We start from the raw sequence: 15,259 nt of genomic DNA on the forward strand, positions 1-15,259 counted from the left end.
AGGGTGCTCACCGTCAGGGTGTTCGCCGTCAGGGTGCTCGCCGTCAGACTGTTCACCGTCAGGGTGCTCACCGTCAGGGTGTTCACCGTCAGGGTGCTCGCCGTCAGGGTGTTCGCCGTCAGGGTGCTCGCCGTCAGGGTGTTCACCGTCAGACTGTTCACCGTCAGGGTGCTCGCCGTCAGGGTGCTCGCCGTCAGGGTGCTCGCCGTCAGGGTGCTCGCCGTCAGGGTGCTCGCCGTCAGGGTGTTCACCGTCAGACTGTTCACCGTCAGGGTGCTCACCGTCAGGGTGCTCGCCGTCAGGGTGCTCGCCGTCAGGGTGCTCGCCGTCAGGGTGCTCACCGTCAGGGTGCTCACCGTCAGGGTGTTCACCGTCAGGGTGCTCACCGTCAGGGTGCTCACCGTCAGACTGTTCATCGTCAGGGTGTTCACCGTCAGACTGTTCACCGTCAGGGTGCTCACCGTCAGGGTGCTCACCGTCAGGGTGCTCACCGTCAGGGTGCTCACCGTCAGGGTGTTCACCGTCAGGGTGCTCACCGTCAGGGTGCTCACCTTCACGGTGTTCATCGTCAGACTGTTCACCTTCACGGTGTTCATCGTCAGACTGTTCACCGTCAGGGTGTTCACTGTCAGTTCACATGTCACACACACAAACCAAACTCACACAAACACTCACACCAGGGCATATTCAGAGACACACAGGTGGTGCAGTCTGGGAGGAAGGTATTAGCAGTAGGAAGTCTAACAACATTAGGTCAGACTTCTAACTGTGCTTACCCCAGTCCAACACCGGCATCTCCACATCGGGAGGTATTAGTGCAGGATGGAGGTGTGGTGGAAAGAGGGGGCAAGGGGTGAAGCTGGCAGGGGTGGGGGGATGGTGCTGGGAGGACGGGGGTGTGGGAAGGTGGTGCTGGCAGAGCTGGGGAGTGGGAGGGTGGCGCTGGGAGGGTGGGGCAGGGGGAAGGTGGTGTTGGCAGGGGTGGTGTGTGGGAGGGTGGGGAGTGGGAGAGTCGCACTGGCAGGGTGGGGAAGTGGGAGGGTGGCGCTGGCAGAGCTGGGGAGTGGGAGGGTGGTGCTGGGAGGGTGGGGCAGGGGGAAGGTGGTACTGGCAGGGGTAGGGAGTGGGAGGGTGGCACTCGCTGGGGTGGGGGTGGGCGGGTGGCACTGCAGGGGTAAAGATGCTGGAGTATTGGGAGAGGATGTTATGAACCTGGTTGTATTGACAATGGGGAGTTGGTGGAATCAGTTTATTTGGCAGGTGGCCATTGTGCATAAAAGGACTCACCTGTCCGAAGGTGGTGGAAATATTTGCCAAAGACCTGCATCAATGGAGAAAGAAATAGGTATTTAAGCACGTCAGCTAAATATACAGATATCAGTGCAGACACTCTCCCAGTATGTTGGATATACCAACACCAGCACGCAACAGTTAGTGGATCTGTGTGGTGCAGACAATTCTCTTTGATATTTCCACAGAGCAGTGACGGGACCACAGCTCTGCTTATCACTTCCTGTCACCTTTAGGCAGAGAACGATACTAGAACCAGCTGGTTTTCTGTAAATATCTCAGAATTAAAGGATTGTTACAATGAAGAAAGAGGCCATTCGGTCCATCATACCTGCACTGGCCTTTTCAATGAGCAACTCAGCCTGGTGCCAATCACTCATTTTCACTCCCTAACCCTGGATTCTTCCTTTCACATAACCCTTTGAATGCCTCAACTGAACCTGCATTGACCACACTCACAAGCAGTACATTCTGGACCCTAACCACTCCCAGCAAATATAAAACTGCAGATGCTGGAATCTGAAACAAAAACAGAAAATGCTGGAAAATCTCAGCAGGTCTGACAGCATCTTTGGATAGGGAATTGGGGCAGCACAGTGACACAGTGGTTCCTTACAGCACCAGGGACCCGGGTTTAACTATGGCCTCGGGTGACTATGTAGAGTCTGCATGTTCTCCCCTTGTCAGCACATGGGTTTTCTCCGGATGCTCCAGTTTCCTCATAGCCCAAATGTATGAAGGTTAGGTGGATTAACCATGCTAAATTGCTCCTTAGTGTCCAAAGATGTGCAAGTTGGGCAGATTAGTGTGGTAAGTAAGTGGGGACATGAGATAGAGCCTGGGCAGGATGCTCTGTTGGAGAATCAGTGCGTATTCAATGGACTGAATGGTCTCCTCTGCACTGTAGGAATTCTATGATTCTATTCCATTCTGCCTTGAAATGTTGGCTCCAATCTCTCTCTCCACAGCTACTGTCAGACCCGGTGAGATTTTCCAGCATTTTCAGTTTGTGCCCTTTCCTGCAAATGTTTCCCCTTGTTTTTTGCTTCTTTTGTCAGTTACTTTAAATCTGTTCCCTCTTCTTCTCGATCCTGTGCAGGCCACACATTATTTTGAAAACCTCAGCAAGTCTCCTCTCAGCCTTCTTTCCTCCAAGGAAAAAGTTCCACCTTCTGCGAACTATCTTCATAACTCATCCTGGAACCATGAATTTTTTCTGCACTGTCTCCAATGCAATCACATTGTTCAACCGTGCCTAACAAAGGAAGTTAAGGATTTGCATAAAATTAAAAGAACATGTCTAGAATGTGGCCAGAAATAGCAGTAAACCTGAGGATTTTAGAATACAGCAAAGGACGGCCAAGAAGCTAATAAACAAAGGAAGAACAGAATATTAATGTAAACTAGCAAACTGTAGCTTTCCTTCCATGTGAGACATCTAAGCCTGACTGACAACTGTGATTTCTTCAAAGGGAATAAGTGCTTTGATAAAGAGGAAGTTAAAGCACTCATTCCCTTTGAAGAAACCACAACTGTCAATCAAGCTTAGGAGGCAAAGGTAAATAAACACAGCTGAAGGTAGACTCTTGGAGTCATAGAGGTTTACAGCTTGGAAACAGGCCCTTTGGCCCAACTTGTCAATGCCGTCCTTCTTTTTAAAACCCTGAAGCTAGTCCCAATTGCCCACATTTGGCCCATATCCCTCTATACCCATCTTACCCATGTAACTGTCTAAATGCTTTTTAGAAGACAACATTATACCTGCCTTTACTACTACCTCTGGCAGCTTGTTCTAGACGCTCACCACTCTCAGTGTGAAAAAATTGTCCTTCTGGACACTTTTGTATCTCTCCCCTCTTACTTGTAATGCTAAGTAAAAACCACTAAACTGTCAATCAAAGGTTTGGTAAAATGACTGGACTGAAACTGAAGGAAACCAGGCTTCCAAGGCTTTCAAAGACTTTGAGCTTTCTATAAAGGCTCGGAGACTTGAAATAAAAGCAGGATTAAAACAACGAGGCTGAGTGAACCGAATTCCCTCTCCCTGTCAGTGGAAGAGGACTTCAGCGGGGTGTACTTGCATCTGCAGCTTTTGAGAAAAAGAGAATTGCCTGATGCAGAATGGAGTGCTGCTCTGATTTAAAAGCCTACCAGGTGACCATGAGCTTAAAGTGACCAGGCCACTTCAAAGTTTTCACAGATGACAAACAAGAATGAAGGTGTTGAGCAGAGATTTACTGGAAATCACCGTGCCAGGGGTAATCTTCAGGTCTGCCAGGGCTAGAAGTGGTAGCCCAGCCACAGGAGCCCCAACCCAAGGGACGATGCTGAAATCAACCTCGTCCCCAGCCCAAGCCCACCCAACCCCAGGACCCTCTTCCTTTGTAGCCTGGCAGTGGCAGAGGGCATTGGACTTATCATCTTGATCACCCTCGGTGTCCAAGCTACCAGGGTGTCAGTGCCAGGGGGAAGTGCACCACTATTGGCATTGCCTGGGCATGGGGCCTGAAAGGGGTTCTGAGGGGGTGTCGGGTCAGGTCACCCTTATGCCTGCCTGGTGAGGGAGGGGATTACCCGTTATTTGAGTATGGGGGGGGGTGGATGCCCCTGTTTGCTGAGTGTTTTTGGGGAGAGTGGGGGCCTGTTTCCAAGGAGATTGGGGTACCCTTTTAAAACAGCACTCCCATCGTTGAACTGCTGGGCGGGCTGGCATCATTTGCCCAATGTGTAAATTTGTATCCATCAAGTGGACAATCCCATTGACAGTACTAGAGCCCGTGGGAAACACTCCGGTTTTCCCCCGGTACGGGCACTCAGTCCCAAATCCGGAGCATTGCAGCAATGCCCTGTATAAGTGAAGAATAACCTCCCTAATTTTATATTCAATTCCCCTCACAATAAGCAAAAGCATTCTACCAGCTTTCTTGCTGACTGGTATACTAACCTTTCATGATTCATGATCAATAAACCTGCATCTGCAACAAGAATACCCCGAGGTTATAGTCTGTTGTTGGTGGCATTCACTTGGTGAACAGCATTTACCAATACAGCCTGCCATCCCGGTACATTGTCTCCTAACCAACTGACCTCTGCACAGTCTGTGTGGCCACCAGGAAGGACATCATATCACCAGCACGAAGCTGTTCATTTGCCATCAACAATCCGCTCACACAAATGGTGCTCAGAACTATACCTGTAGGAGAGAGGAGTATTTATCATGTCACTGTTATCAATAAAGCTGCATTTGCAAAACAAATACCAACAACTTACAACTCCAGTGCCTCTAACATGAAACGTCACGAACTGAAACATTAGCTGTTTCTCTCTCCAGGGTGGTTGTGTATAAACAGCACTTTCCGTGTCGCCTCTGTGTGATGTCTTCTATAGTTGATTTGAATGCCTGCAGATGGAATCTATCCAGGCCTGGCCTTTTACCCTTTCTAAATTCAACTATTATCTCCTTTGGCAACATCTTATCGTTTGATCTTTTCTCGTAATGTCCTGTCAACTAAGCTGACTTGTGACACTAATAAATAAATAAATAGCTAAACTTTGTTAGTTTCTCTGATGATTACTGAGGTCGTGTCACTGTGCACAGTAGAATGTCAGCGATAATGCAATTAATGGGGCCTCGAACTCTGAGTCCAGTTCTAGGTAAGAGTTTCATTCCAGGGTTTGAACACAAAAACCAAGGGAAACAATCAGTGCAATACTTTACATCCTTTGGATGAGACATCAGACTGAAACTCCATCTGCCTGCTGGAACAGACATCAGACTGAAACTCCATCTGCCTGCTGGAACAGACATCAGACTGAAACTCCATCTGCCTGCTGGAACAGACATCAGACTGAAACTCCATCTGCCTGCTAGAACAGACATCAGACTGAAACTCCATCTGCCTGCTAGAACAGACATCAGACTGAAACTCCATCTGCCTGCTGGAACAGACATCAGACTGAAACTCCATCTGCCTGCTAGAACAGACATCAGACTGAAACTCCATCTGCCTGCTGGAACAGACATCAGACTGAAACTCCATCTGCCTGCTGGAATAGACATCAGACTGAAACTCCATCTGCCTGCTGGAACAGACATCAGACTGAAACTCCATCTGCCTGCTGGAATAGACATCAGACTGAAACTCCATCTGCCTGCTGGAATAGACATCAGACTGAAACTCCATCTGCCTGCTGGAATAGACATCAGACTGAAACTTCATCTGCCTGCTGGAACAGACATCAGACTGAAACTCCATCTGCCTGCTGGAATAGACATCAGACTGAAACTCCATCTGCCTGCTGGAATAGACATCAGACTGAAACTCCATCTGCCTGCTGGAATAGACATCAGACTGAAACTCCATCTGCCTGCTGGAACAGACATCAGACTGAAACTCCATCTGCCTGCTGGAATAGACATCAGACTGAAACTCCATCTGCCTGCTGGAATAGACATCAGACTGAAACTTCATCTGCCTGCTGGAATAGACATCAGACTGAAACTTCATCTGCCTGCTGGAATAGACATCAGACTGAAACTTCATCTGCCTGCTGGAACAGACATCAGACTGAAACTCCATCTGCCTGCTGGAATAGACATCAGAGTGAAACTCCATCTGCCTGCTGGAATAGACATCAGAGTGAAACTCCATCTGCCTGCTGGAATAGACATCAGAGTGAAACTCCATCTGCCTGCTGGAATAGACATCAGACTGAAACTCCATCTGCCTGCTGGAATAGACATCAGACTGAAACTCTATCTGCCTGCTGGAATAGATATCAGACTGAAACTCCATCTGCCTGCTGGAACAGACATCAGACTGAAACTCCATCTGCCTGCTGGAATAGACATCAGACTGAAACTCCATCTGCCTGCTGGAATAGACATCAGACTGAAACTTCATCTGCCCACTGGAACAGACATCAGACTGAAACTCCATCTGCCTGCTGGAATAGACATCAGACTGAAACTCCATCTGCCTGCTGGAATAGACATCAGACTGAAACTTCATCTGCCCACTGGAACAGACATCAGACTGAAACTCCATCTGCCTGCTGGAATAGACATCAGACTGAAACTCCATCTGCCTGCTGGAATAGACACAAAGGAGCCCAGGGCACAATTTGGAGAAAAGCAGGTCAGTTATCGCCAATGTCCTTGAAATAACTCCTCAGAGGCCGTTGTCCCTTCAGCAGATTCCCTTTATTCACTAACTCAATTCCACTCCTAGTGAGCTTCAGGTACAAACTCAGATTCTGGAGTGCCAGCAGATCTGGTGCTCCCATATTTATATACAGGTGAGGCTCCCTGATTGGGCAGGCAATCATTACCGATCTTATTGGTCAACCAAACAAACTAAATTAAATTAACTGAGGGGCAAATGAAAAGGGGCAGCTCATAAAAAAAGGGGAACCGCCCGAAACAAAAGGCAAAGTAGAAAGGAAACTTAAAATATCAAACTAAAATGTGACTAATGGGGTCGATAATAAACCCCAGCCCCTGTAGTGCTCAGTGGGCATGGAAGGCATTGACCGTGTTCCCTTTCCAGGGACACTCGACCACGAATTTAGCTGCAGTAAAGGGGCAGTCGGGTCAGACCACCCCCTCAATCGCCCACTGCTTGGACTTGTTAATGGCAGGTTTTGCCAGGCCCAGGAGCAGGTTGACGAAGAGGTTCCTCTACCTTCCCCACCTGCCTCTGTACCAGGTGTCCGTAATTCAGGAGCGTGGGACTGAAGTGCAAGCAAAACATCAATAAAAGATTTTTGAGATAACTAAAAAAGGTGTGCAGTTCATAACACGTAAAGAAGACGTGGTGCATGGATTCTGCAAGATTGCAAAGGGCATGAAGTCCTGACCAATACTAAACTCACAATCAACAACACAGAAAAACAGATATTTGGTCCTTATCACATTTCTGTTTGTGGGAATGTGCTGTGTGCACATATTGACTGTCATGTTTTCTACGTTACATGATTACACATCAAATGTATTTCATTGGTTGTAAAGTGCTTTGAGATGTCTGTGGGTGTGAAAAGCATGATATAAATGCAAGTCTTTATTTTTTCTTTTAATAATTCAGCAATTCATTAGCAAAACGTGCACATTTAACTTCTGTGGCCTCATTACAAATGTAGAAACATATAAAGCCTGTTACCAAAGCAACCATGTTGTTTTTAACTCTCAATACAAAGTTTCACTCTGGGTACTGGGTGAACCTACAGTTCTTCAGCACACAGAAAAAACAGAACCATTTTATAAACTGAGCTATCTTATAAACAGACAATTTTACAACTCTTAGCATTTTACAGGTATTTATAATTTTACGAACGCTGATTTCACAACAGTGCATTCAAGACAAACCTCCTTTAACAATGGCAAAACCAGAAGATCCTGGCGCCAGCCAATGGCAGGCCAACTCTGCCGCCTTGAAACACACAGTGCGGGCATGGAAAATCCTGTCCTCTATGTCCACTCCCAATTCTCTCAGTCACCTCTCCTTCTCTCTCTCAGGCACTCCATCTCTCTTTCAATATGTTCTTCTATCACTCACTGCCCTGTCTCTCTCCTTCTGGCTCATTCTTTCAATCCAGCTGTTAAGGGGAGGATTTGATTTGGAGATGCCGGCATTGGACTGGGATAAACACAGTAAGAAGTCTCACAACACCACATTAAAATCCAACAGGTTTATTTGGTAGCGTAAGCACTAGCTTTTGGAGTGCTGCCCCTTCATCAGGTGAGTGAGAGTTCTATTCACATTGAGTTTGTGTCTTTTTATGCCCTGTTTGTGAATAGAACTCCCATTCACCTCATGAAGGGGCAGGGCTCCGAAAGCTAGTGGCCTCTGCTACCAAACAAAATTGTTGGACTTCAACGTGGTGTTACGTAAGAACATAAGAAATAGGAGCACTACTTACTAAGGGGGGATTTAACAGTGAATAAAATGCCACAGTTACTTACAGTTCAATGTGAAGTTGGATAATCCCTGGAATATGCCGATTCCAAATCCCAAGAACTGGCTCATGTTGCTGGATTTATCCACCTGCTTTGAGAAATACCTCCCAACACAAAAACATCAGCAGTCTGAACATCAGCTACAAATCAAAGTATTCTCAAAGATAATACATGGTTATGTTACTAGACTAGTAATCCTGAGATAGGGATGACTGACTTGAATACACCATGGCAGCTGGGGAATTTAAATTCATTTAATTTAGTAAATCTGGAATACAAAGCTGGTCTCAATAATAGTATACATAAAACTACCGGATTATCAGAAATAACCATCTGTCATTATTGTCCTGTAGGGAAGGGAGTTGCAGGCCTTACCTGATCTGGTCTACATGTGATACCAGACCCATGTCAAATTGATTGACTTGTAACTCCTTTCTGAAATAGCCTAGGAAGCCATTTACACTGTGTAGATGGCTCAATCAGGAGCATTTCGGGATGGGCAATTAATGCCAGCTCTATCAGAATGCTCACATCCCGAGAATGAACAAATAAAAAACAAAACAATCATAATATTTTGGAAAGATGGACAGAATGGCAAAGGAAGTGGGATAGTCCTCATGGTAAAGGATGACATAAGGTAATCAGTGAGAAAAGCCTCTGAAGATTAAGGGGTAGAATCAGTGGAAATTTGCTGAAAACTAGGAATAGCATGAGTTATAAAATACTAATGGAAGTAGTTTGCGGGAGAGAAGTGTTGTTGCAATTGTATAGGGGGTTGGTGAGTCCCTTTATTTGAGGAAGGATGTGGCGGCATTGCAGGCAGTTCAGAAGAGGTTCACCAGATTGATTCTGGGGATGAAAGGGTTGACGTATGAGGAACGAAACAGTTTGGGCTTGTACTCACTGGAGTTTAGAAGGATGAGAGGGGGTCTGATTGAGGTAAATAAAATTCTAAAAGGGGTTGTTAAAGCAAATGTTTCCTTTTATGTGGCAATTTTGAACAAGAGATCACAGGTATAGGTTGAGAGGCAGTAGGTTTAAAGCTGAGATGAGGAGGAACTGCTCACAGAGGGAGGTGAATTTGTGGAACTCACTGCCCCATAGCGCGGTGGAGTCTGAATCATTGAAGGAGAGAGATATATTTCTAATGAAAAAAAGGGAGAAGGGAATATGGGGAATAGGTGGGGAAGTGGATTTGAGACCAGGGAGAGATCAGCCATGATCTGATGTAATGACAGAGTGTGCACCAAGAGCTGAATTCCACTGTTCCTTTGTAAGGCCATTAAGAGTACTTAGACTGCTGGGCAGAGCATTAAGGAAGAAATGATTGGAGCCTGTAACAAAGGAAATGTAATAAATGTGGGGGACTTTAGTCTTCATAGAGATTAGGTATGAGAGGAATACTGGCTAAGGTTTATTGGTATGATGGGCTGAATGGCCTCTTTCTGCGCTGTAAATTTTCTATAATTCTATGGGTAAACTGAGACAGAGGTAAATGAACACTGGGAAATATTTAAAGAAGCAATTCAAAATGTTCCATAAAAATTACATTCCCTTGGAGAACAAAAACTCAGCAAGAAGAACACATCTGTGGCTCAGTTAGGAAGTTAAAGATAGTATCAGACTAAAAGAAGAGGTTTACAATGCTCAAAAAAACAGTCGTAAGTCTCAAGATTGGGGAGAAACCAGCAAAGGTTTATTTTATTTATTAGTGTCACAAGTAGGCTTACATTAACACTGCAACTAAGTTACCGTGAAAATCCCCCAGTCACCACACTCCAGCGTCTGTTCGGATACACTGAGAGAGAATTTAGCACAACCAATGAACCTAACCAGCATGTCTTTCGGACTGTGGGAGGAAACTGGAGCACCCAGAGGAAACCCACACAGACACATGGAGAACGCGCAGACTCTACACAGACAGTGACCCAAGGCAGGAACTGAACCCGGGTCCCTGGCGCTGTGAGGTAGCAGTGCTAGCCACTGTGCTATTGTGTTGCCCTTGAGAGGAATTTCTTTACTCAGGAGGCGGTGAATCTTCAGGCCACCAAAAGGTTGATAGAGAAAGGAAAAATTGAATACAGTATGAGAATAAACTAGCCAGAAATATAAAGATATGGGAGAAGTAGATTGTTCGGCCTAAACAGATTGCAAATGCTTTAATAAGTATGTAAAAAGGAAGAGAATAGCTAAACTAAGTGTTAGATTCTTAGAAGTACAGACAGTAGAAATTATCTTGGGGAAGAAGGAAGTGGCAGAGGCAGTGAACAAATATTTTGTGTCTGTCCACTCAGTAGAAGACATAAGTTCTATATCAGAAATAGAAAATAACATAGGGAGTAAAATGAATAAGAAAATTAATATCAGAGGAGATGAAGGGATTAAAATCTGACAAATCTCCAGGACCTGATGGCATACACCCTCGGGTTCTGAAAGAGATAGCTGCAGAATTAGTGGATGTGTTATCGAAGAACAAAGGAAATTACAGCACAGGAACAGGCCCTTCAGCCCTCCAAGCCTGCATCGACCATGTTGCCCGACTCAACTAAAACCCTATATCCTTCTGGGGACCATATCCCTCCATTCCCATCCTATTCATGTATTTGTCCAGACGCCCCTTAAAAGTCACCTGGCAGCAGGTTCCAGGCACCCATCACCCTCTGTGTAAAAAACCTGCCTCGTACATCTCCTTTAAACCTTGCCCCTTGCACCTTAAACCAAAACTATACACAGTACCCCTGGAGCGGCACGGTAACACAGTGGTTAGCACTAATGCTTCACAGTGCAAGGGACCCAGGTTTGATTTCCAGCTTGGGGCATTGTCTGTGTGGAGTTAACATGTTCTCCTTGCATCTGCATGAGTCTCCTCTGGGTGCTCTGGTTTCCTCTCACATTCTGAAAGACAAGCTGGTTAAGTGCATTGACCCGAACAGGCACCAGACTGTGGCGACTAGGGGAATTTCACAGTAACTTAATTGCCATGTTAACGTAAGCCTTACTTGTGACTAATAAATAAATTTCACTTTAGGTTTGGCCTCACCGGTACCTTATACAGCTGCAACATAATCTCGCTGATTTAAACACCATCCCTAGCAATGCAGGACAAATTTCCATTAAGAACATAAGAACATAAGAAATAGGAGCAGGAGTAGGCCATCTAGCCCTTCGAGCCTGCCCCGCCATTCAATAAGATCATGGCTGATCTGTCGTGGCTCAGTTCCACTTTCCCGCCCTCTCCCCATAACCCTTAATCCCCTCTCTTATCAAGAACCCATCAACCCGCTTCTTAAAAATATTTAGCGAGGCAGCCTCCACCACTTCAACGGGCAGAGAATTCCAGAGATTCACCACCCTTTGAGTGAAGAAGTTCCTCCTCAACTCCGTTCTAAACCGCCTCCCCCTTATCTTGAGGCTGTGCCCCCTAGTCCTACTGTCTTTTAATTACCTTCTTAATTACCTGCTGCATGTACAAACCAGCTCCTTGTGATTCTTGCACAAGGACACCCAGGTCCCCTTGCACAGCAACATGCTGCAACCTTTTACCATTTAAGTAAAAATTAGAATTGAGCTGAGGAGAAATTTATTCACTCAAGGATTCCAAATCTTCAGAACTCTTTACTCCAGAGAGTTGTGGAGGCTCTATTGTTGAATATACTTAAGGCTGGAATAGATAAATGGAGTGGAAGCTTAAGATCAGACGTGATGATATTGGATATGAAGCAGGCTCGATGTGCAGAGTTTATAGTAAGCAATGGGACATACTAGAATAAACAGATGGGAATTAATCTTTCTCCTTCACTTCTGCAGTCACGTAAATGAATAACGTCAGTAAGTCAGCCCCTACTTGGACTTCACTGGAATGGTCCCCAGCTTACTTACTCAATTTCCAGGTCTTCCATTGCGAATGCCTTCACTGTGCGTATGTTTCCCAGTGCCTCATCTGCTGCACATGTTGCCTTGGCAATCTGTAAATAATTTTTTGAAATGGATTTCACACTGAAATTCAGTAAAGTCAGAAACCCAGCTCCAGGCCTCCTGATCCAGCTATTGTCCGGCACTTCAAAAACATGATGAATGAATCATTAAACTCTGATTTTCACCATCTCAATACAATGCCTAATTAGCACAAACCTGCTGCAGGCTGGCAGAGACACCACAGAATGGCTCATGTCAAAAAAGAAAGTTCAATTCCACTGCAATAACCTCATTCAAATTGTATTTAGCACTGACCTTCCAACAGTGCAGCACTCAATACTGATCTTAGAACTCCAATGTCTATCCTTTTCTCAAAAGACAACTAACGATCCCAGGAATCAGTCCAATGAACCTTTTCTGAACTGATTCCAATAGGATTATACAGAATCATAGGAAAAACTACAGCATAAACAGGCCCTTCAGCCCACAAGTTGTGCCAATCTTATCTCACCTACTTGGCTTACCTATAACCCTCAATCCTATTAAGTCCCATGTACTCATCCAGAAGTCTCTTAAAAGACCCTATCGAATTTGCCTCCACCACCACCAACAGCAGCTGATTCCACTCATCCACCACCCTTGAGTGAAAATCTTAGCCCTGACATCTCCTCTGTACCTACTCCGCAGCACCTTAAACCTGTGTCCCCTCTTGTGGCAGCCATTTCAGCCCTGGGAAAAAGCCTCTGAAAATCCATCCGATCAATAACTCTCATCAACTTATACACCTCCATCAGGTCCCCTCTCATCCTTTGACTCTCTAAGGAGAAAAGATCGCGCTCTCTCAACCTATCCTCATAAGGCATGCCACCCAATCCAGGTAACATCCTTGTAAATCTCCTCTGCACCCTTTCTATGGCTTCCACATCCTTCCTGTAATGAGGTGACCAGAACTGAGCGCAGTGAGACTAATAGTCCAGAGACCCACAGTAATACCCTGGGGACCTGGGTTTGGATCCCACCATGGCAGATGGTGAGGTTTGAATCTGGAAAAATCTGGAATTAAAAGTCAAATAATGACCATGAAACTATTGTCAATTGTCAGAAAAACCCACCTAGTTCATTAATGTCCTTTAGGGAAGGAAATCTACTGTCTGGCCTACATGTGACTCTCAATTGCCCTCTCAAATGGTCCAACAAGCCACTCGCTTCAAGGGCAATTAGGGATGGGCAATAAATTCTGGCCCTGCCAATGATGCCCACATTCCATGGATGAATAAAGAAAAAGCTTTCCCCCCAAACAAATCAAATTTTTGTTCTCCTGCTAAACAAATCCTGAGGTTTGTCCTATGGTTCTCCTTGATATCCAGACAATGGTTCTGAGTAAGTTACATGTCCTCATCTATACATTTCATCCGATTAATTCTCTGGCTGCCTCTTCAGACACGCCTCACACACATCACCATCGGTTCCATGTCAACACCAATACAAACATTCACAGCCCTCTCTCCCCCCCATACCTGCTCCTGGGTCTTTTGGGATAACTCCCGAAGGTATGAGCCTAGATAGGCTCCAGTTCCAACCAGGACTGGCATTACCACACACATCAGATTTGTTAGTTTTGGTGAAACAAAGTATAGAGACACCAGACAGCCAATTGTCTGTGCAGCACTCTTCAGGCCCTAGAGTTCAAATCAGACAAAAGCAAGATAGTTAAAGCATGGAGTAGATACGAATTAAAGCTCTCTCCCTACTGTCCAAGTAAATATTACATATTTACATTATAGTTACACCAGGACATAGAGTAGATGCATCATTGGTAATGCAGAAAATTTTGAAACGCAGTCATTGTTGGAATGATAGTGGCACAGTGGTTAGCACTACTGCCTCACAGCGCCAGAGACCTGCGTCACTGTCTGTGCAGAGTTTGCACGTTCTCCCTGTGTCTGCGTAGGTTTCCTCCAGGTGCTCAGGTTTCCTCCCACAGTCCGCAGGTATGCGGGCTAGGTGGATTGGCCATGGTAAATTGCCCCTTAGTGCAGGGGGATTAGCTGGGTAAATATGAGGGGTTACAGGAATAGGCCTGGGTGGGATTGTGGTTGGTGCAGACACGATGGGCCGAATGTTTTAGCGTTTCTGAATGGAGGGCTGTGACAAGTGGCATTCCTCAGGGATCAGTGCTGGGACCTTTACTGTTTGTAATATATATAAATAATTTGGAAGAAAATGTAACTGGTTCGATTAAGTTTGCGGACGACACGAAGGTTGGTGGATTTGTGGATAGCGATGAGGACCATCAGAGAATACAGCAGGATATAAATCGGTTGGTAACTTGGGCAGGGAGAGATGGCAGATGGAATTTAATCCGGACAAATGTGAGGTAATGCATTTTGGAAGGTCTAATACAGATAGGAAATATACAGTAAATGGCAGAACCCTTAAGAGTATTGATAGGCAGAGGGATCTGGGTGTACAGGTACACAGGTCACTGAAATGGCAACGCAGGTGGAGAAGGTAGTCAAGAAGGCATACGGCATGCTTGCCTTCATCGGCCGGGGCACTGAGTTTAAAAATTGGCAAATCATGTTTCAGCTTTATAGAACCTTAGTTAGACCGCATTTGGAATATAGTGTTCAATTCTGGTCACCACACTACCAGAAGGATGTGGAGGCTTTGGAGAGTTTTTAAGAAAAGATTTACCAGGATGTTGCCTGGTATGGAGGGCAATAGCTATAAGGAGGGGTTGGATAAACTCGGTTTGTTCTCACTGGAACGACAGAGGTTGAAGGGCGACCTGATAGAAGTCTACAAGATTATGAGAGGTATGGACAGAAGCTTTATCCCAGGGTGGAAGAGTCAATTACTAGGATTAAAGTGCGAGGGGCAAGGTTTAAAGGAGATGTACGAGGCAAATGTTTTACACAGAGGGTGGTGGGGGAGGTAGTGGAAGCAGATACGATAGTGACTTTTAAGGGGCGTCTTGACAAATAGATGAATAGGATGGGAATAGAGGGATATGGTCCCCGGAAGGTTAGGGGGTTTTAGTTAAGTCGGGCAGCAGGGTCAGTGCAGGTTTGGAGGGCCGAAGGAACTGTTCCTGTG

At 45.7% G+C, this 15,259-nt stretch overlaps 1 protein-coding gene across 2 annotated transcripts in view; it reads right to left on the reverse strand.

Moving 5' to 3' along the window:
- abcb8 (ATP-binding cassette, sub-family B (MDR/TAP), member 8) overlaps positions 1-15,259 on the reverse strand; it is a 78,933-nt gene that overhangs the window by 14,957 nt on the left and 48,717 nt on the right. For both annotated transcript variants that reach the window (XM_080194790.1, XM_080194788.1), the window contains exons 6-10: positions 13,678-13,839; positions 12,125-12,210; positions 8,252-8,349; positions 4,378-4,483; positions 1,288-1,321 (exon numbers count right to left, since the gene is read on the reverse strand). In XM_080194790.1, coding sequence (XP_080050916.1) covers positions 1,288-1,321; positions 4,378-4,483; positions 8,252-8,349; positions 12,125-12,210; positions 13,678-13,839 — 486 coding nt within the window. The remainder of the gene's footprint in view (positions 1-1,287; positions 1,322-4,377; positions 4,484-8,251; positions 8,350-12,124; positions 12,211-13,677; positions 13,840-15,259) is intronic.

The sequence above is a fragment of the Carcharhinus amblyrhynchos genome, chromosome 8 (genome assembly GCF_965287045.1).
Source record: "Carcharhinus amblyrhynchos chromosome 8, sCarAmb.v2.hapA, whole genome shotgun sequence".
In the NCBI taxonomy this organism is placed as follows: domain Eukaryota; kingdom Metazoa; phylum Chordata; class Chondrichthyes; order Carcharhiniformes; family Carcharhinidae; genus Carcharhinus; species Carcharhinus amblyrhynchos.